General features: G+C 57.0%; 2 protein-coding genes across 4 annotated transcripts in view; one reads left to right on the top strand and one right to left on the bottom strand.

Moving 5' to 3' along the window:
* ZZEF1 (zinc finger ZZ-type and EF-hand domain containing 1) overlaps positions 1–8,218 on the bottom strand; it is a 69,820-nt gene extending 61,602 nt beyond the window's left edge. For both annotated transcript variants that reach the window (XM_043992195.1, XM_043992196.1), the window contains exons 1-5: positions 7,814–8,218; positions 4,141–4,285; positions 3,068–3,262; positions 1,744–1,915; positions 506–705 (exon numbers count right to left, since the gene is read on the bottom strand). In XM_043992195.1, the coding sequence (XP_043848130.1) occupies positions 506–705; positions 1,744–1,915; positions 3,068–3,262; positions 4,141–4,285; positions 7,814–8,191 (1,090 nt within the window). In that variant the 5' untranslated portion in view covers positions 8,192–8,218. The remainder of the gene's footprint in view (positions 1–505; positions 706–1,743; positions 1,916–3,067; positions 3,263–4,140; positions 4,286–7,813) is intronic.
* Positions 8,219–8,780: 562 nt separating this feature from the next.
* On the top strand, positions 8,781–17,891 carry LOC122751915 (neuferricin). 2 transcript variants are annotated; one of them, XM_043999156.1, is made up of 4 exons: positions 8,781–8,915; positions 9,124–9,264; positions 13,979–14,165; positions 16,508–17,891. In XM_043999156.1, exons 2-4 carry the CDS (start codon positions 9,210–9,212, stop codon positions 16,719–16,721), a joined length of 456 nt encoding a protein of 151 aa, XP_043855091.1. In that variant the 5' UTR covers positions 8,781–8,915; positions 9,124–9,209; the 3' UTR covers positions 16,722–17,891. The 2 variants fall into 2 exon arrangements, with proteins under 2 accessions (XP_043855091.1, XP_043855090.1); XM_043999155.1 differs by having other exon boundaries at positions 8,803–8,958.
* Positions 17,892–18,324: the final 433 nt, after the last annotated feature.

Genomic DNA, 18,324 nt, shown 5'->3' with positions numbered 1-18,324 from the left:
CCAGAAAAACCAAACCAAACAAAAACAATAACAAAACAAAAAGAGAAAAAGTGTGGGAAGGCACCACCAGTATGAGCAGAGCAGAAGCATGCTGGGGCAGGGCCTGGAGCCGGGCTCAGCTAGGGGACCGTCCCATCTGGAAAAGGAGTGCTAGGCTCTTTCCTGGGGCTTGTCGGAAAGGGCTTGGGGTGACTGAGCTCCGACACCCCCCCAAAAGGAACCCGACTTAAGCAGAGAGAGGCCTTCCCAGCCTTTGGCCCCATCCCTGGCCTCCTAGAGCGTCTCTGAGTGGCCGAGGGCACCACTCCTTCCTGGGGGCCCCCAAGCCCATGGGAGGGGGAGGAAGCTGGGAGGCTAACAGAGGGCATGCGCTTGTGTCTTAAATCCAAATCCGGTATTCCTGAAGCCCTCTTGAAAGCAGGTCTGAGAAGTGGCCCCTCGGCCACCCCTTCCCCTGCAAGGGCCCGAGCCTCCCCACACCCCTGGGCACAGCCGGTGGACTCACACAGCTGACTAATGTTTGCGTTTTCAAGCAGCGTCACATAGCCCGTGACGTTGCTGGGGATGTGAACGTCTCGGACCTCCTGGAGATTGCCGGCGTTCCTTCCCACCGCCACGGTGACCTGCTGTGGCATGTAGCTCTGGTCGCTGGCCGCCACGGCGATGGACAGGTGCCTGAGGACGACGTCCGGCTTCATTTTTAAACTGCGGGACACAAGGTGTGTAATGAGGCGTCACACACCAGCAGGGGGCGCAGAACGGCGGAGGCCCTCTGAAGTGAACCGGGGTCCCTGAAGGACGCCTCAATAAGGCACCAGGCACTTCTCAGGGATGAGTCAGGTGAGCAGTCATCCTTACAGCAGGTCCCTAAGGCCAGCCCACTGCCTGTCGTCCATCCACACACCTCTGTGCACACGTGGCTAGGTGGTGTGGGGGGAACCCAGGGTGCAGCTGGCCAGGCCTGTGGTCCAGCCTCCCTAGACCGCAGCCACTTCACTCGGAGCCGTGTCTGCAGAGCCCAATCAACAGAGACGCTCCCTGCACTCCCTGAATCTAGGAGACCCCCTGCCCTGACAGTGCTGAGGTCAGGATAGAAGCAGTGTCCAGGCTGGGCCAGGGGCTCAGCTCTAAGAGGAGGGAAAGGACCGCGGACAGCTAGGCCGGCCGGCCTGCTGGGCCAAAGATCCTTGGGGGTGAAGGGTGGAGAGGCTGACGAGCTCCATCTGGGCCTCAGGCAGAGAGGAAGCCCAGAGGAGATGGCAGCTCGTCCCTGCCTCCTGGGTGAGTCCTGCCTTGGGGAAGGACTCACGAAGCCTGCCCCGTGCCCCCCAGGAGCAGTAGGGATTGGGGGGAGCTGCGCAGGGGGAGGGGAGGCTGTGGGGAGTTTGTGCTTCCTTATTTGAACCAGAGCCATGGGACCTAGCCTGGGGGGTGGGGTGGGGCAGAAGGGACAGGAAGGAGCCTCCCAACAAAGGAGAAAGTTAGCAAACACGGGCTAGGCCTCAAGAGGCAGAAACAGGACTCTGGGGTCCAGGGGTGTCTCGGGGGAACTGGGACAGAAGCAGCATTTGAATGGAGGGCCTCCCCACGCAGCACCCAGGGTGACCAGGGCCTAAGGTGGCCTTTGGGAGGCTCTGAGGGACAAGGCTGCCACCCTCTTCCTCCTTCAGGGCAGGCTCCTCACAGCTCCGCCCGCCCTGCTCAGGCCCATCCCACAGACCTGGCTGCTCCGGGGGCACTCACCGAATCCAGTGTGAGCGGGCGCTGCCGTCCGACTGCCAAAAGGAAGACGTCTCTCCATTGGTCATCTTGTCGATGTCGGCCGAGTTGGACGACGTCTCGATGGACGTGTAGCACTTGGCCACGGCCTTGAGCTGCTCTGCCTCGGGGCTCCCACTCAGCTCGCCGGGGCCCTCTGCCAAGAGAACAAGGCTCTGGCCCCCATGCTCTCCTGGGACAATTCCCAGCCCCCTCTGCCCCTGCCTCTGCTCACAGGGACCCGCACTCGGACCCATCTGTCCTGCCAGCCTCCTCCCTGAGGCTCTTGCTGCCAGAATGCCATGGGCCACAGGCGGCCCAGAGGACTCGTCGGGGCGCCTTGCTGCCCTGCGGCAGACACCTCGGCAATGCTGTGGGCTGCCATTCCATACCCGGCAACACTGTAGCTTTATCTCATACCACTCGACTTCGTCGCTCCAGAGGTGGCCCCGGCCGAGTCTAGAAGCCCAGTGTTCTAGTCCCGCCTCAGACAATGACTAGCCGTGTGACCTCAGGCAGGTCATTTCACCAGCTTCCTCTGCTGTTAAATGGGGATAACAGCACCTCCCTCCCTAAGTTCTTGTGCGGCTCCCATGAGATGAGCCCAAGATGGACACGCAGTAGGTGCTGCCTAAATGCTTCCATCCTGGGGTCCTCATCCTGGGGCCCCTCCACCGCTGATCCCAAAGCACAGGGTTCCTCTACCATCACGCCTTCCTCACATAGGTCCTGTGGCTCTCTCTCCAGGAGTCAGCCTGCACTCTTGGAGGAGCCCTGGCGGTGGGGCCTGGGTTCCAATCTTGCACCTGGCACCTAATGACTGTGGGGACTGCCCGAATCATGGCACCGGCTTGCCTCAGTTTCCCCCTCTGCCACAACGTGCAATGACGACGTGTGGTGTGCTGCGTTGGCCCCGCCACCTCGGCGTCCTCCCAGCCTGGCCCCCCATGCCTTTTTGAAGCCCTCTTGGCCTTGTCTTGTTGCGCTCGGCGGATATTAATTGCCCACCCAAGTCCATCCTCCTGGCCCTCAGCCAAAGGAGCTACGAAGGGACGCACGTCCCTCCAGGCCCCGGAGTAGAGCACCAAGGTCCCGGCCTTGCTGTGGGAGAAGCAGCCCGTGGCAAGCGGCCTGTCCCTGAAGGGAGCCCCTCTGCTAAAGCCTGAAGCCCCGCCCAGGCCGGCCCTCACGGGGGTTCCCCGCTTCAGCCTGGTTCATTTCTTATTTCTCAGGTCCCCAGCCCTGCCTGAGGAAGGAGCGGTGACCCCAGAAGGGCCTCCTTGGGAGCAGCCGGGACGCAGAGCCTCACCCTTGTCCTTCTGCACGAGCTGATCCAGAGCCTCTCTCAGCACAGACGACCTCATGGCACAGATGGTGTGGCAATAATCCAGAGGTGGGTAAGGGAGCGCCATGCTTGTGATGCGGTTCTGGTGGAGGAACCGCAAGATCATGGAGGAGTGGAGCCCCAGGCTCTCTTTGGATTCAGAGAAGATGTCCACAAAACCTGCAGAGGGCAAAGAGACCGTCCCAAAGGGGCCGTGGGCTCCGACCCCGAGCGCCGGCAGAGGAACGGGAGGCTGCCACGGGGAGGTGCCCGCAGCCTCTGACGCCTCCTAGCTGTGCAACCTGGGAAAGCTACTGGTTTTCTCATCCCACCCCCACCCCAGATCGTAGTGCGAAAATCTATGTATGTTGTCAGGTCCTCCTCAGTCCTGACTCTCATGACCCCGCTGGGGTTTTCTGGCCACATCCTTCTGGGCCAAACAGGGTGAAGTGACTTGTCCAAGATCACACGGCTCCTAACACAGGTCTTCCTGACTTGGAGCCCAGCACTCTATCCCCTGAGCCTCCTAGCTGAGCTCTGAGCATGTGGAAAGTCCTTTCTAAGCCTCAAAGCACTAGAAAAGAGCTGTTAGAAGTAAAACAAAGCAGTCCATGTTCTGGGAGATCCCCAGGTGGGCCGGGCTCCCTCACTGCCCATCAGGGAGGATGAGAAGGCCTCGGCCGGCATGAGGCCAGTGAAGCTACTGGAAACCTGCCCTCACTGCCCTGGCTACCCTCAGGGGATAGGTCACCCTGGCCATACGGGGCGCTGAGAAGGCACATCCTCTGTGTCGGGCAGACCACGCGGCCCCTTTGGGTGGCTGACCACAACCACGGCCCAAGAAGAAGGAGCCTCCTAAGGCAGAAGCCGAGGGGCAGGAGGCAGCCCCTCTGACTGCCTTGTGCTCCAGACCAGGGCCCCTTCCCTTCCAGAGTGTGAGTCACAGGCTATGGTCTCTCCTTAAGGGGAGCTGGGCTCCAGGAGCTAAGATCTGGCCGCCTCAGCCTGACCGGGCTCTACCCCCCACCCCGTGCCAGCCCAGGGGGACTGCGCCTCACCAGGCACCAGGGAGCAGGCCTGCAGTTGCCGGGTGACGCTGCTCAGCTCCCCGGGAAGGCTGGTGCCCCTAATGCTCCTGAGGTTCTCCAGCACTTTCTCCACATCCACGGTGTCCTCCCAGGATATGTCAAAATGCCCATAGATCTAGAGAGCAGAGAAGAGCCGCTCATTAGCAGAGCCCAAGGGGCCCTGACTGGGGCTGGGCAGCCCGGCCCCCCTCCAGGCTTTGGAAGGATTCTTTGAAACAACAACAAACCCACCACACCATCTGCACTGAGCTTTTTCAACACTGGGTCATGAAAAAACATGGCAACAGGCAGAGGTTCTGTGGTTCTGTTCTACAGACCGGGATGCCTGGGGTCGCCGGGGAGAGAAGCAGCCCTGCCCTGATGCCGCTCGTGTGCCTTCGCCGTAGGAAACAAGCATCCGAAACGAGGGTGAGAGGGAGACAAAGAGGGAGGGGGGCGCAAGGCGGAGAGGAGCAGAGAAGGGGACGCCTTACACCCAGACGCTGGCAGGCCCGGACAGAACGGACCCTCCCCACGGTCCCACTCGTGAAAACCTCACAGTACACACCTGCCCAGGGCCAGCAACTCCAAAGTGTTTGAGAGCATGGCCCTGACTCCAAAACCCCGTGCGCTTTCCTCACTGGCCTCAGGTGCCCCCAGCCCCCTCACCTCCAAAGGCCAAATGGCTTCACTTTCACTGGGCTCAGGGTAAGCCCCCTCAGCTCCCTCTTCTACGGCCGTGGGGTCCTTGGTGCCCACACTCCCTCCTCCTGCCTCCAGGACAGCCTGTTCTCACCAACCTCTCGCCCCGCATCTCGACCACGCCTGGGGTTCTCAGGAAGGGCAGCACCTGTGAGCAGGCTCTTTTACATCCAGGCACAGGCGGCGTCTCTGACCGCCCCCCAGAGTGTGGCCAGCAAGGGCTAGCAGGCCGCTGTCACCACTTGTTGAGCCCAACCCCAATGTCCTTTGCCAACCTGCTAAGCTCAGTGATGGTGTGTGCATCTTAAGCACCCCAGATTTGGGTGTAGTTTGCGATTCTGTCCACCGGAGACCACGCCGACCTCATACCCTAGAGGCGCCGGCCTTGTTTCCGTTTCACAGAGCTCTCTGCGCCCCTTTCTGGGCACTATTCACAGAGGGCAGATTTGTGGGGATGTGCACAGAGATGACCATCAAGCCAGGGGCTTCCTGGGAAGTCAGAGAGGGGCCAGGACACGCAGGCAAGACTGGACAGAGGAGAGGGGGCCAGACCTGACCGTCATCTCCATGCCAATGACTCACACGGTCTATATGTCCCGAGCCTCAGCTCTTGGTTACCGACTGTTCACTGGAAGTTTTAGACTCCTCAGTTTACTCATCTATATAATGGGGCTTGGGCTCTCTGGTCTCATCCTTCCTGCCACTGAGGTCCCCCCTCGAGGTTGCATTCCCTCTCCCCACCCATGTGCCACCTGTCCTGGACTAGGCGAGGCCTTCCTCACCGTCTCCCTGCCGCTGCCATCCATCTCCCACACAGCAGCCAAGCTCAGGGCTGACCGCGTCACTCCTGCGAGCCACAGAGGACAGTGGCACGTGTTACTCAGAGCCTCCAATATGGGCCGTCTTCCATTAGGCCTCTAAAAGTCTCACAACCGGCTCGGACCTGCCTTCCCGTCCCACTCCCCTCTTCCCAAACCGTACCCAGGCCTGAACATACGGTGTCTTTCATCTTTTGTCTCCGCCTTTCAGGATCGCAGGCAACCCCCACTCATTAAGCACCTACTACGTGCGGGCTAACTGGAGGACCAGGGCCCTGCCCTCAAGGAGCTCACAGTCTAAAGCAGCTGTGGGCAGGACAGATGGAAGAGGAAAGACAGAGAATTGGGGGGACTTAAAGGAATCCCAGGAGGCCAAGATGGGGAGGAGGGGACGCCAGGCAAGGCCCAGAGGCTGCCCTCACGCCTCCCCCGCTTCATGCCACCAAGCCCCAAAACAACTCCCCGCCGGCCGCCACATGCAGCCCCCCAAGGTCTTCGGTCCTGCCTCTCCTCTGTCTCTCACCACGTGATGCATCTCCATCGGAGGTCCCCCTTCCCCACCAGTTCCCCGTGGCTGCCCCCCCAGACGTTTGTCCTCAGGGGTACTCTGCTCTCCATTGGCCCTCTTGAGCCTACTGACCCAGCAGCAGGATCTCGGGGGGGGAGGGGGGGGGGGGACAGACAGCTGATGGCTCTGCCACCACCAGCTCACCCCTGTTCTCTTTCCCCACACCCTTCCCCACTACTCTGCATCAGGCAAGCAGGGCCAAGCCCAGACCCACTTGCCAGAGGAGCAGGAAGAACGCAGGGGCTCCCCCCAAAACTCCTCCACGGCGAGTCCTTCCCGACGCGGCCTGGGCCGGTCTGGAAAGCCAGAGAGGAGCAGGCCTGGCCCAGAGCACCGGGAGCGCTCCCAGGGCTGGTACAAAGAGGACTGCACCTCCACAAGGTGGGCGGAGGAAGGAACCCGCCCCGGGCTAGAAGGGAAAGGCTGAGGACAACCCACCGGTACAGCTGGGCTCAGGCCCAAGGGGCAGAGCGGGGCTCTCAGCTCCAAGTTCTAGTCTGATGGGATGCCAGGGCAGGCATCCCAGAGCTGGGAAAGAGCTGCCCAGCTGGCTCGAGGGGGGGAAGCCCAACAGCCTCTGGCCCTGCTGAGACCCAAACAGAGGTGAGGAACCTGCAGAGCTCAGAGGGTGTCCCCAGAGATCATGGAGAAAGCCCCGACTCAGTACCCTCAGAAAGCAGCAACAGCAGACCCATCTTCTGGATGTGTGTGTGTGGCACACAGGTTTAACAACACCAACGCTGTCATCACCATGGTCATCATCGCCAACGTCACTGATGCCAACATCATCGATGCCACCACCACCATGATCATTACCATCCTCACCATGTACGCTATCACCAATGCCAACATCACCAATGCCACTACCACCATCACCATGGTCATCATCGCCAACATCACCAATGCCAAAATCACCTACGCCACCACCACCATGATCATTACCATCCTCACCATGTACGTCATCACCAACATCACCGATGCCACCATCCTCACCATGGTCATCGATGCCAACATCACCGATGCCACCACCACCACCAAGGTCTTCACCATGGTCAGTCACCATCATCAATACCAATGTCATCGCCCTCCCCCCCATCTCTAGTGTCTCTAGCCAGGGCTCAGCACTCTACCAAGGCCTTCACCACAGCCAGGGGAGGTGGGGGCTAGGGTGATGCCCACAGTCACCCAACAGAACCTGAACTCAGGACTTCCCTCCTTCCGTTCCGGGGTTACTGCCTAAAGGAGCGCACGGGAAAGCGCCCCGCCAAAGCACGCTTTGGGGGTGACACAAAGCCCAGGGTCCGTCCCCGCAGCCCACGGAGCCCACGCCCCAGAGGGAAGCCTGACAGTTCTTTCGGAGGTCTGGGAAGCGCCTCCTTCCCTCTTCAGAGCCGGCACCCACGGGGCCCCAGGAGCCCGGCCTGGCAGACTTTGGCCCAAGGGAGCCAGCTCAGGCCCCACCCGCCGGCCGCCGCCTCCCTCCCGACAGTCCAAAGGGCGCCGCTGAGCCCCCGGCCGGCCAGGGGACCCCCCCCCGCTGTGCCGGCGCCCCCCCCCCCCCGGCCGCCCCCCTCACCTCCTCCAGGGCCCCGCGGGCCTCCAGCGCCTCGCGCACCTCCTCCGCGCCCACCACCACGTCCCCGCGGGCCCGGCGCTCCTCCAGCCAGCGCTGCAGCACCGGCCGCTCCGCCTCCCCCGACGCCGGGGCCGAGCCGGGCCTCAGGCGGGCCGCCGCCTCCCGCAGGGCCCCGGGCTCCAGCAGCGCCGGCGCCCCGGGCAGGCTGCCCGCCGAGGGGCCGGCGGGCCCCGGGCCGCGCCGCGGGCCCGGGACGTCGGAGCCGGCCGTCCCCGGCCCCGCCACGGCCGCCCCCGGCCCGGGCCCCGGGGACGCGCCGCCCCCGGCCGGGCCCTCAAGCTCCTCGTCGTCGCTGCAGGCGCTCGGAACGTTCCCCATCGCCCGCGGCGCCCGTTCCGGCTGCCGGCCGGCCCTGACTGGCGCAGCCGCAGGCGCAGGCGCGGCGCGCGGGGCGGGGCGGGGCACGCCGGTTTCCGGCGTCCGCTTCCGGCTTCCGTCGTCAAGTGCGGCCGCCGCCTAGTGTCGCGAAGAAGCCGCCGGAAACCGGGCCCGCGGGAAGCTGGCCCCGCCCCCTCCCAACCCCTGCCCCCCGCCATCTTGGTAGGGGCACGCCAAGCGCGGTACCGAGGCCGGCGGCCGCCATGTTTGTGAGGGGCGAGGGACGGGCGCAAGCTCCGATGGAGAGGAGGAGGAGCGCGGGCGGTAGTGGGAGGTTGCGACCGGGCCGGGCCGCGGCCGTGACCGTGGTCGCGGCCGTGGCGGCGGCGGCGGCCTGGCTGCTGGGTGGCCGGGAAGTCGCGGCGGGGCCCCGGTTGTTCCGCGCCGCCGAGCTGGCCCGCTACCGCGGGGGTGCGGCCGAGCCCGGCCTCTACCTGGCGCTGCTGGGCCGCGTGTTCGACGTGGCGGCCGGGCGGGCCCACTACGCGCGCGGCCGCGCCTATAGTGGCCTGGCAGGTGCGCGCCCCCCGACGCCGGCCAGGCCTCCTGCGGCGCTGGGGGGTGGGGGTGGGGGGGAATCGCGCTCTGGTGGCCCCTTCCCCCGGTCTCCCCGTGGGGAGGGGAGCTTCTTCGCTGCCCTTGTCATCCCCGACTAGACCTACAGGTGACCCTTGGCGCCCCCCCCCCAGCTCCCATCACATCTGCAGGTGAACCCTGCCCCCACCCCGCAGGTGACCCTGGCCCCATCCCCCTTCCAACCCCTGTAGTACTGGGGGGGGGGGTCTGGTGGCCCCTTACCCCTGTCTCCTGGGGGGGGGGGCTCTCCAGCTCTCCCGTAACACCTGCAGGTCACACCTGCTCTGCCCCCACAGGTCGAGATGCCTCTCGGGCCTTTGTGACTGGGGACTTCTCCGAGAAGGGACTGATCGACGACGTGTCAGACTTTTCTCCTTCTCAGATGCTCATCCTGCGAGACTGGCTGCTGTTCTATGAGAAGAACTACGCCTGCATAGGTGCGAGAGGGCCTCTTCCCATCCCTTAGGCCGTGCTGGGGTCTCCTTTCCAGGCAGGGCCTGATCCTACGGCTTGCAGGCTCACTCCCTGACCAGGGCGCTCTCCAGCTTGTAAAAGGGGCAAGGGCTAATTGAAGATAGAAGAAAGCCAGAATTTGGGCCGATGAGAGATTCCCCCTAGAAGTGAGCAGAGCCTCGGGAAGAGGTTTACAGTAGAGGCAACAGGAGAAGCTCACCTCAGCACCTGTGGGTCAAGGGTGATTGACACACAGCCCAAGAGAATGGCTCGAGCATCTGCAAAGGAGCCTCAAAGGACGAGGCCAGCCAGGATTCTCAAAGAGATGAAGCAAAAGTTTAAAGAAAATATCTTAAAAGTAATTTTAAAATCCAAATGAAAATGGCAGAGGGAAAATGTGGTGGGGCAGGGGGGAGGAACAAAGGTAGGAAAAGAGAAGTAACCGTTTGGAATAAAAAGTATAGAATTTTACCCCAGAAAAAACTCTGAAAATGACCAGGGGGCCAAATAGAAGTCAATGACTGAGACAACAGAAAATAAAAAACAAAGCCGAAAGCTGGAAAGAAGGAGATGTAGGACAATGGAAACAGATGAAGAGAGAATTTCAGAATCATTGGACTTCCCAAAAACTAGGACTAAAAACAAGAAACCAAAAGAAAACTGTCCTGTCCCCACCCCAATCAGCCCCTGTGGGCAGGGACTGGTTTCTTTTATCTCCATTCCCTACCCTCCTGTCCTGCACAAACTGGGTGCTTGATAACTGTGCTAAGTTGAGTTCCCTCAGGTAAGAATAAGAATCTTGGGCTCAGTCTGGTGTAGACATGCAGTCTGGTGGGAACTGTGTGGAGCCCACGGCTCACAAAAAGGCCAAACCATTTTCTACAGGTTGTGGCCAACATGCCTTCCACCTCTGCTTCTCCTCCTCTGGATTCTTTGGCCCTCTAGTGCCCAGCCCAGGTGCCAGGATAATTTCATACCCATTCTTATGATCCAGAGGTGGCCGGAGACCTGAGTGCAGCCAAGTATCCAACTCGCATCAGCCCCAGATCCCTTTGCTCAGAATCAGACTCTGATTAGAAGGACCCTCAGGGACCATCCTAGTTTCCAGGGAGGGAGCTGCCCATTACATCTGAAGCAGCACAATCTTCTGTTGTTGTTGTCCAACTCTTTGTGACCCTGTGGACCACAGTACACAGAGTTTGCCATTTCCTTCTCCAGTAGATTAGGGCAAACAGGTTAAGTGACTTTCCCAAAGTCACACAGCTAGACAGTGTCAGGCTGAATTTGAACTGGGTCTTCCTGACTCCAGGCCCATCACTCCAGCCACTGAGCCATCTGGCTGCCTCTTCTGTTAGGGAATACCAACCATTAGCAGTAGCTGCTGGGGGTGGGAAGGTATCTGCCTGCCTCAAGTCTCACCCCACCTCCAGTCTACCCTGCCTCCCACACCCCACTCAGCAAACTCCAGTGGCTTCCCATCACCTCCAGGATGAAGGATAAAATAGCATTTGGATTCGAAGTGCTTCCTAATCTGACTCCCACCACATACCCTTCGATCCAGTGACCCTGGCCTCTTGGATGATCTAGATGATCTGTGAACGAGACCCTCATCTCTCAGTTGCCCCCTATGCCTGGAACTCTCTCCCTCCTTTGCTCTGACTAATGACCTTCCCTTGAATTTGCAGCTGAAATCTGCCTTCCCTAACCCCTCTTCATTCCAGTGCCTGCCTTCTGTCAACCCTCCCCTACTTATCCTTTCTGTTGTGTGTATGTTGTGTTGGCGTGCTGTCTTGCCCATTTGACGGTGAGCTCCTTAAAGGCAGGGGCTACCCTTTGCCTTTCTTTGTATCCTCAGTGCTGAGCACAGCCTGGCACACAGCAGTGCTTAATCAATGCTTATTAGCCTTTCTTCCACAGAAGAACTCTTCTTGTATTTGAAGATGACTGTCATGTCTCCTTAAGTATTCTGTTCTCCAAGTGAGATGTCCTCATTTCCTCTAGCTGATCCTCACCTGGCCTGTTCTCCAGACTCTTCCCCATCCTTCTTTTGGACCTAAGAGATTGGGGGTCTAACCTCCTCACTTTGTAGAAGAGGAATCGAGTTCTGGAAAAGCAAGAAGGGTTTGGTTCATTCTTGGAGAGTACCAACAGAAGCAAAAGCCCATTTCCTTGTTCTTGTCCTGCCTACAGTCTCCTGGTCACTCCCACAAGGGCTGCTCATGTGCTCCCACATCTCCATGGACTCCACTGCCTATGCAATGCAGGGTTCTCTGGCCAGCATTTCTTAAACATCCTCTGCTAGTGCCTGTCCTAGATGAGCCCCTCTTATCCTTTCCATCTTTTCTCTTTCACTGCCTGGCCTGCCCTCCCCCATTCTCTACTTAAATAAGGCCTCCCCTTTCAGGGCCTGGACCAAGCCCACACTCCCATGCACTGAGGCTTTGTCCAAGGTCCTCAGGCTCAGGGACTGCACCCAACTCACAGAGCTCCCTCTCCCTTTCATAATCTGTCATCCTTCTGGGTGTGTTCTGCTTCTCAGTTTGATTAAAGTTCATGGCCTAGACTGGTTTGACCAGGACCCAGGATGAGAGTTGGTGATAATGTGCCAGGATGAGGGCTGGCATCAGAAGGCAGGTCAAGGTCCAGAGGTGAAGCCCAGCTCAGCTCCACTCGGAGCCACTGAGCCTAGTAGTCTGGTGGGAGATTGAACCAGAAAGATAAACACACACATCTTACTCTAGATTAAGAAGTAATTATCAGATGCTTGCTGTACAAGGTGCGGGCTGACTCTTCAAAGGTGTGTTCTTAGAGAATAGACATGTTCCCAAGAGAAATAGAGATACTCTTTGGATCTCAATGCTCCTGGGGCCAGGAGTGTGCAAGTTTTGCTTTCCTTTTCCCTGATGACCCTGCCAAGTGCCTGCTTTTCTGGTCCTTAGCTCCCCAACTTGTCTGTCGAATTCCTTAGAGGATGAGTAAGTACTCCAGTTTGAAGGTATCCTGTGGATTTGCACTTCTGAACTCATCCATCCTTCATTTTGAAGAGGATCAATGACGCTCATGAATTGGATTGAAGTGAGGTAGAGTTGCACAGTCATCTGCCTTTCTCATTTGGAGTCATCAAAGTCAAGATAACTGGCAGTGGCTCAGGATATAATAGATGACCTAGGTGTCTTTAATGCCTGACCAAGCCCCAAATCTTCACAGCACCTGCTTCAACTGCCTTTGTGGCCATTGGAGCAAATTGTTCTCATCTGCCCTTTTGCTGGGGGAAGCCTTCACGTGCTTGGGGCAGACATACCCCTAATTCGCCACTGGGTCTGAGGCCTGTCAGTTACCTGGTTTAGCCTCTCTGCCAAAATGGTTTTACCAGAGTTGTGACCACTGTGCATGCAGCAGCTTCTTGGAGCCACAGGTGAGAGTGGGGTGGCCAGTGGACACCAAAGGTGGATGAGCAACCCTGAAAGGGACTTGTTCCTCCTGGAACACCCCACACATCTACCTGAACTATTTGGGCATGAGCCCCCACTCGTATACCCACCTTTCAGTTGTCAGCCAAAGGATAAAGAGCTCAGAGGAAAGGCATTTCTTGGAGGAGCACAATGAAAGATTTCCTCTGGAGCATTCCTCCACAAACATCTTCTTACAAATATGTGCATTGGTCAGGAAGGGTGAGTCTAAGGCTAACTTGTTTTATTTCACCAAAGCCAAGTGGTATGTGGTGATCTGAGCTCAGACTTTTAGATTCTTTCAAACGTTTCAAGGACATTTTGGAAACTTTAAACTGAAGCGAATTTTCAGGACTTGACCACCGCAGAACCCTGATCCAGAGAGAAGTCTAACCTGGATATGTTGATCAGACATCAGGAAAGAATGCTGAGACAGGCCCAGATGAGTCAGCAAGATGCCTCCTCTGGGCTTTGTAACCAAGTGCTCCCCTTCACGTATCATCTCCTACAGCCAAACTAGGATGCTTGCCAAATACTCTGACATTCCCCACCTCCATGCCTTTGCTCAGACCTTTCTTAATGCCTAGAATGCCCTCTTGTTCACCCATCCTTTAAAATCCAGTTCACTGGAATGAGTGAATGAATAAATGAGTGAAGCATTTTATTCATTCATAATTAAGTGCTTACTATGGGCAAAGCCCAATACTGAGCGCTAGGGATAGAAATAGAAACACAAGATGGCCCCTGCTCTCTGGGAGCTCTCATTACAATGGGGGAGACAACTTGAGGCTCCCTCGCTCCAACTCTCCAATTTAGCAAAGAGCATGAACCCCACTAACACCTGGATGCATCTGTCACATCTTCTTTGTACATCGCCACTCATACCGTTATGCCTCTCTAACTGAACTATAAGCAGCCTAAGGAAAGGAGCAGTGCTTCCTTTTCCCCAGCATCGATCACAGTGCTGACCACCCACAAGCACATAGTCCATAAAGGACCTTCACTGACCCAGAGGAATTGTTCCAGGGATTGAGGCTGATGGGGTCCCTGCCCTCAGACACTTGAGAATTGAGTAAGGGGCCATCACTGGGGGACTTTGCCTAGCAAGATGGTGGAGGGAAGCTGTGGCACTCATCTGGCTCAGATGATTGGGACATGTGTCTGTGAGACTGGTCAAGCTCTGCGGGGGGCCAAGGGTAGCCAGCCCTAGCCCCTGTTGTTCTCATGTTGATGTTCTGTTGCCTCCCAGGAAAGCTGATTGGAAGGTTCTATGAGGAGAATGGAGAGCCCACTCCTGCACTCATCCTGGCCGAGGCTGCCATGGCCCAGGGAGTTGAGACCAGGGAGGCAGAAGACCAGCAGCGACAGCAATTCCCTGCGTGTAACTCAGAGTGGAGCTCAGACAGCCCAGGCCGATTTTGGTGCTCCAAGCAGAGGTAAATGGGCAGGAAGCCTAGTAGGCACCCCCTTCTCTCCAGGAGCAGCTGCTTGGCTGCAATCTGGGGCATCTCGGGGGAGCTAAGGCTCCTTGCTTGGGTCTGGCAGAGTCCTTTGGAAGCTCTTGAGACCTTTTCTCTCACATGTATCATCCTTTATCTGAGCCTCAGTTTCCTGAGCGAATTCTAAGATGACAGGGTTGTTGTGAGGATTCAATGAGATCATATTTATAAAGCACTTGGTGCAGTGCCTGGCATATAGTAGGTGCTTAATAAATACATGTTCCCTTCCTCTAATTATTAATAATTAGAATAATAGCTAGAATTTATATAGTGTTTACTGTGTTTGGGAACTGTGCTAAGTGCTTTACGATTATTGTCTCCTTCAGTCTTCACAACATTCCTGAGAGGGAGGGGCTGTTATTGTCCCCATTTTACAGATGAGGAAATTGAGGCAGGTTAGGCGAAGTGACTTGCCCAGGGTCACACAGCTATTAGGTGTCTGAGGCTGGGTTTGAAATCAGGACTTCCTGACTCCAGGCCTGGTGCTCTGCACTGTGATGCCCCCATCCTAGAGAAGGAAACTGAGGCCCAGGCAGGTGAGGTGACTTGCCTCAAGTCCCAGGGGGTAGTGAATAGCAAAGGCAGAATTTGATCCCAGGCCCTGTGGCTCCAGTCTTTCTCCTCTGTCCCAGTGACTCTGGCTCAAACAGGAGTGTGGGAAACACTGCTATATTAAACATCTTAATGTGGGGGGAGCCTTTCTTGTTAGTGACCTGGGGGAGTTATGCTGGACAGCGGAATCCCTAGTTCAAAGGACAGGAATGGTTTAGCCTTTTTATCTGCATAATCCCAAATTGCTTTTCAGAATGATTTTACTAATTCACAGCTCTACCAATGACGCTTCAGTGTGCTTGTTCCCACCTGCCAACAGGAATTGTTCCCACTGTTTATCATCTTTACCAGTTGCTAGGTGTTAGGTGAAGACTGAGGGTTGTTTCTTGGTTTAATTTCTCTTATAATTAATTACTGGGAACATGGATTCCTAGAGCTGATTTGGGAAATTCTCAGACTCCCTATCTATCGGGGAGGGCCTTATCCATTTGTTGTTTGTACATCTTGGATACCAAATCCTCATCAAAGATGTTGGGTCCCCTCCCCTGATGTCTCCCCCCACCAGACTCCCCCCAAGCCCACTCCGAGCTGTACTTTTTGGGTGGGAGCTCCCTGCTTCCTGGCCCCCACTGCTGTCCCTTCATCAATGGCCAGCCTCTCCGAAGGCCCTGGAAGCCGTCCCCCATCTGCTCCAGCAGCCTGATCTCCTCCACCTGCCACCTCTCCCTCTCCCTCTCCCTCTTCCATGGTCCCTTTCCTGTGTAACGATTGGAATGACGCCCCCTGCTGGAGACTTACTGTAGAAGAGTTCCGCCCATGAAGCGAAGGTCTTTGAGGGCAAGACCAGGAGTCTTTTCTTTGGTGTCAGGAAGTGACGTGGGCTAGTGGGAGGAGGAAGGAAGAGACTGGCGCTCAGTCTCGCGCTCTTTCCTGAGGATGCTAGTGGAGAAGGGAGCTAGAAATGTGCTCTCCCTTTAATAGATAGGAATCTAGGCCTTTCTCTCTCTCTTTACCAAATTCTTATTCTCCTTAATAAATGCTTAAAAGCCTAACTCTTGCTAAAGCTTATAATTTATTGGCGACCACTCATTGGATATTTTAGACAGACTAGCTAGAATTTCAGCCCTTAACACCTGCAACCTTTCTCAAAGACCCCAAGGATCTGCCCTCTTCTCAGCCTGGCTCCCTCCATCTCTCCAGCCACCTAGAAAAAGGCCCTACTCGCTGTCTACACTTCTCTGCGCCCCTCAGTGTTTCTTCCAAGCTGGCCCTGACCTATTGCTCCCTCTGGAGTTAATGGTTATCACTTCACTGCCTGGTCTGAGGCCTCTTCTTGGGCCTCATCTTTTGGGGCCCCTCTGCAGCAGTGGACCCTGCTGACCAGCCTCTCCCTCTGGGTTCCCCCCTCCCTTCTCTATTCCCTCCCCCCATATCACAGCCTCAGCCATCAGTGCTCACCCAGACTCTGCCTTGACTTCCTCCTCTTCTCTTAAGCCCCCATAGGTAGTAAGTGGCAGGGGTCAGATTTGAACCCAGGGCCTTGGACTCCACACCCCCATCTCACACACCCTTGGGATGCTCATAACATTGAAAAAGTGAGTGGCTGTCATCCAGGAGCTAGATGCCCACCTCCTCCCCGTCTTGTCCACTCCTTGGGAGACCCTTGGGTCTGGAAGGCCAAGTCTCGTGCCCATCCAGAGGCTGACTTTTTGCTCTTCTGTCTGCAGTGGAGGCGTGAGCAGAGACTGGACGGGGGTCCCCAGGAAGCTGTATCAGCCAGGTGGAAAGAAGCCACGCTGTGTGTGTGTGAGAACCACAGGGCCACCCACAGGCCAGGCAAGCTCTGCCGGCCATGGCGATCGTGGTGATTTGGACAACCCAAGCCTGCAAGAGTATGCGGGCTGCTCCCCGCTGGCCAGCAGCTGCACCTTGCAAGACTAAGGGCTTTGGGAGCCTCTTTCAGACAGTCCTGGCCAGGACAGAGGAACAAAGGGGCCTGGGAGTTCTAGGATCAGGGAGGGAAAGGGGGCGGGGGAGGGGGGGGAGAGGGAAGAGAAAGAAAAGCAAATTCCTGCCCTCAGGGAGCTTCTGAAGACTTGGCTGGCCCAGGCACCCTCCCTCCATGGGGCTTCTGGGAGGAGGGTCCTCCAAGGGGTGAAGTGACCACTGGGGGCACCATGGAGTTCTAGCAGGGCAGGCACCGGAGCCCTAGCCTCTCACTCTTGGCCCAGCCCTCTGCCCACCCCCCCAACCCACCCCCACCCCGTGGCCCCGCCAAGTTGGGTCAAGGGTCTGTGGGGCTCTCGGGGCTGAGCAGGAGCAAGGCCAAGGTCTGTGAGAGTTCAAAGGGAACAGGAAGCCCCGGGCAGCTTCTGGGCGCCTGGGTGACCGTTTTAGCAACAAAAGCCTCAGAGCTTAGCATGGTGCTGGGTGCTGAATAAGCTGAGTAATTGAGAGTCCAATGCGAGTAGGGCTGCCTCTGCCCCTGAAAGCAGCCACCCTGGGAAGGCTAGCCTTGAGGGCAGACACAAGAGCTGTGGCCACCCTCGACCCACCTTGGCAGCAGCCAGCGCCCCCACCATTCCTCAGTGCTCACTGTGTGCCAGGCACTGTCAGGCAAACACTAGCAGCGCAGCGGACTCTTTCACTTTCTTCTTGTCTGTTTTCTTCCACAAACTAAGATGGAAATGTTTGCATGACTGCACATGCGTAACCTATATCAAGTTGCTTGCCTTCTCAGGGAGGGGGAGGAATTTGCAACTGAAATATTTTTTAAAAGAATGTTAAAAACTTTTATACGTAATTGGGAAAATATTTTTAAAATAAATGCTTTATTAATGTATCTGTGGTCATAAAAAAGAACCAGACAGAGCCTTTGCTGTCAGCTAGATTTGCAGCCCTCTCAGGACCACACCCAGTGTTCTGGCTCAGTCTGGGTGGGGTCCAAATTCTTTAGATTGATTATCACATATGGATATTGTCCAGAATTAAGGGGGTAGTGCAGTCCTTCTGACCTGATGTAACCCACCTTTGATGACATGAACCAGTTAGATTTGATTGATGTATAAGGACCCACCTCTTACTGAAAAGGAATAAAAGCCTGGAAAATTAGCCATGTGCTCTCTTTGTGCCCTGAGAAGCCAGGGAGCCATTTTATTAATCCCTTATCGGAAGAGACTGATAAATTGACAATATGCTTGCCCCAAAGTGGTGTGCACAGGACACAACACACAAAGGGGAGTAGTAGTTACAGGGAGGGTGGTTGGGGCTGTAGGGGAGTACGTTGACATGCCCTATCCATGAACAGTGATAAGTTGATTTGATCTTGGTTACAGACCTGGGGGGAGATTCAGGGGTAAGGTGAAACATGGCTGAAACTTCCCTGGGAGGCAGTCCCCAGTGACGAGAGCAACGTTTGGAAATAGGTTTGTTTCTGCTGACCTCTGACCCAGGACTGAAGTTCCAGGCACCAGCCCTTGCCCACACTGTACCCAGAAAAGCTGGGGCAGTGGGAGAAGCTCCACCAGACATCTTTCAGACCGCA

The sequence above is a fragment of the Dromiciops gliroides genome, chromosome 3, assembly GCF_019393635.1.
Source record: "Dromiciops gliroides isolate mDroGli1 chromosome 3, mDroGli1.pri, whole genome shotgun sequence".
In the NCBI taxonomy this organism is placed as follows: Eukaryota; Metazoa; Chordata; class Mammalia; order Microbiotheria; family Microbiotheriidae; genus Dromiciops; species Dromiciops gliroides.
The sequence above is the reverse complement of the archived record's forward strand: the minus strand, read 5'-3'. Positions and strand labels throughout refer to the sequence as shown.

Bases quoted from the DNA above. Each gene is read 5' to 3' on its own strand.
- LOC122751915 (XM_043999156.1), top strand. From the start codon at position 9,210: ATGCTCATCCTGCGAGACTGGCTGCTGTTCTATGAGAAGAACTACGCC. The intron at 9,265-13,978 runs GTGCGAGAGGGC...GTTGCCTCCCAG, and splicing joins GAAGAACTACGCCTGCATAG to GAAAGCTGATTGGAAGGTTC. The intron at 14,166-16,507 runs GTAAATGGGCAG...TTCTGTCTGCAG, and splicing joins TTTTGGTGCTCCAAGCAGAG to TGGAGGCGTGAGCAGAGACT.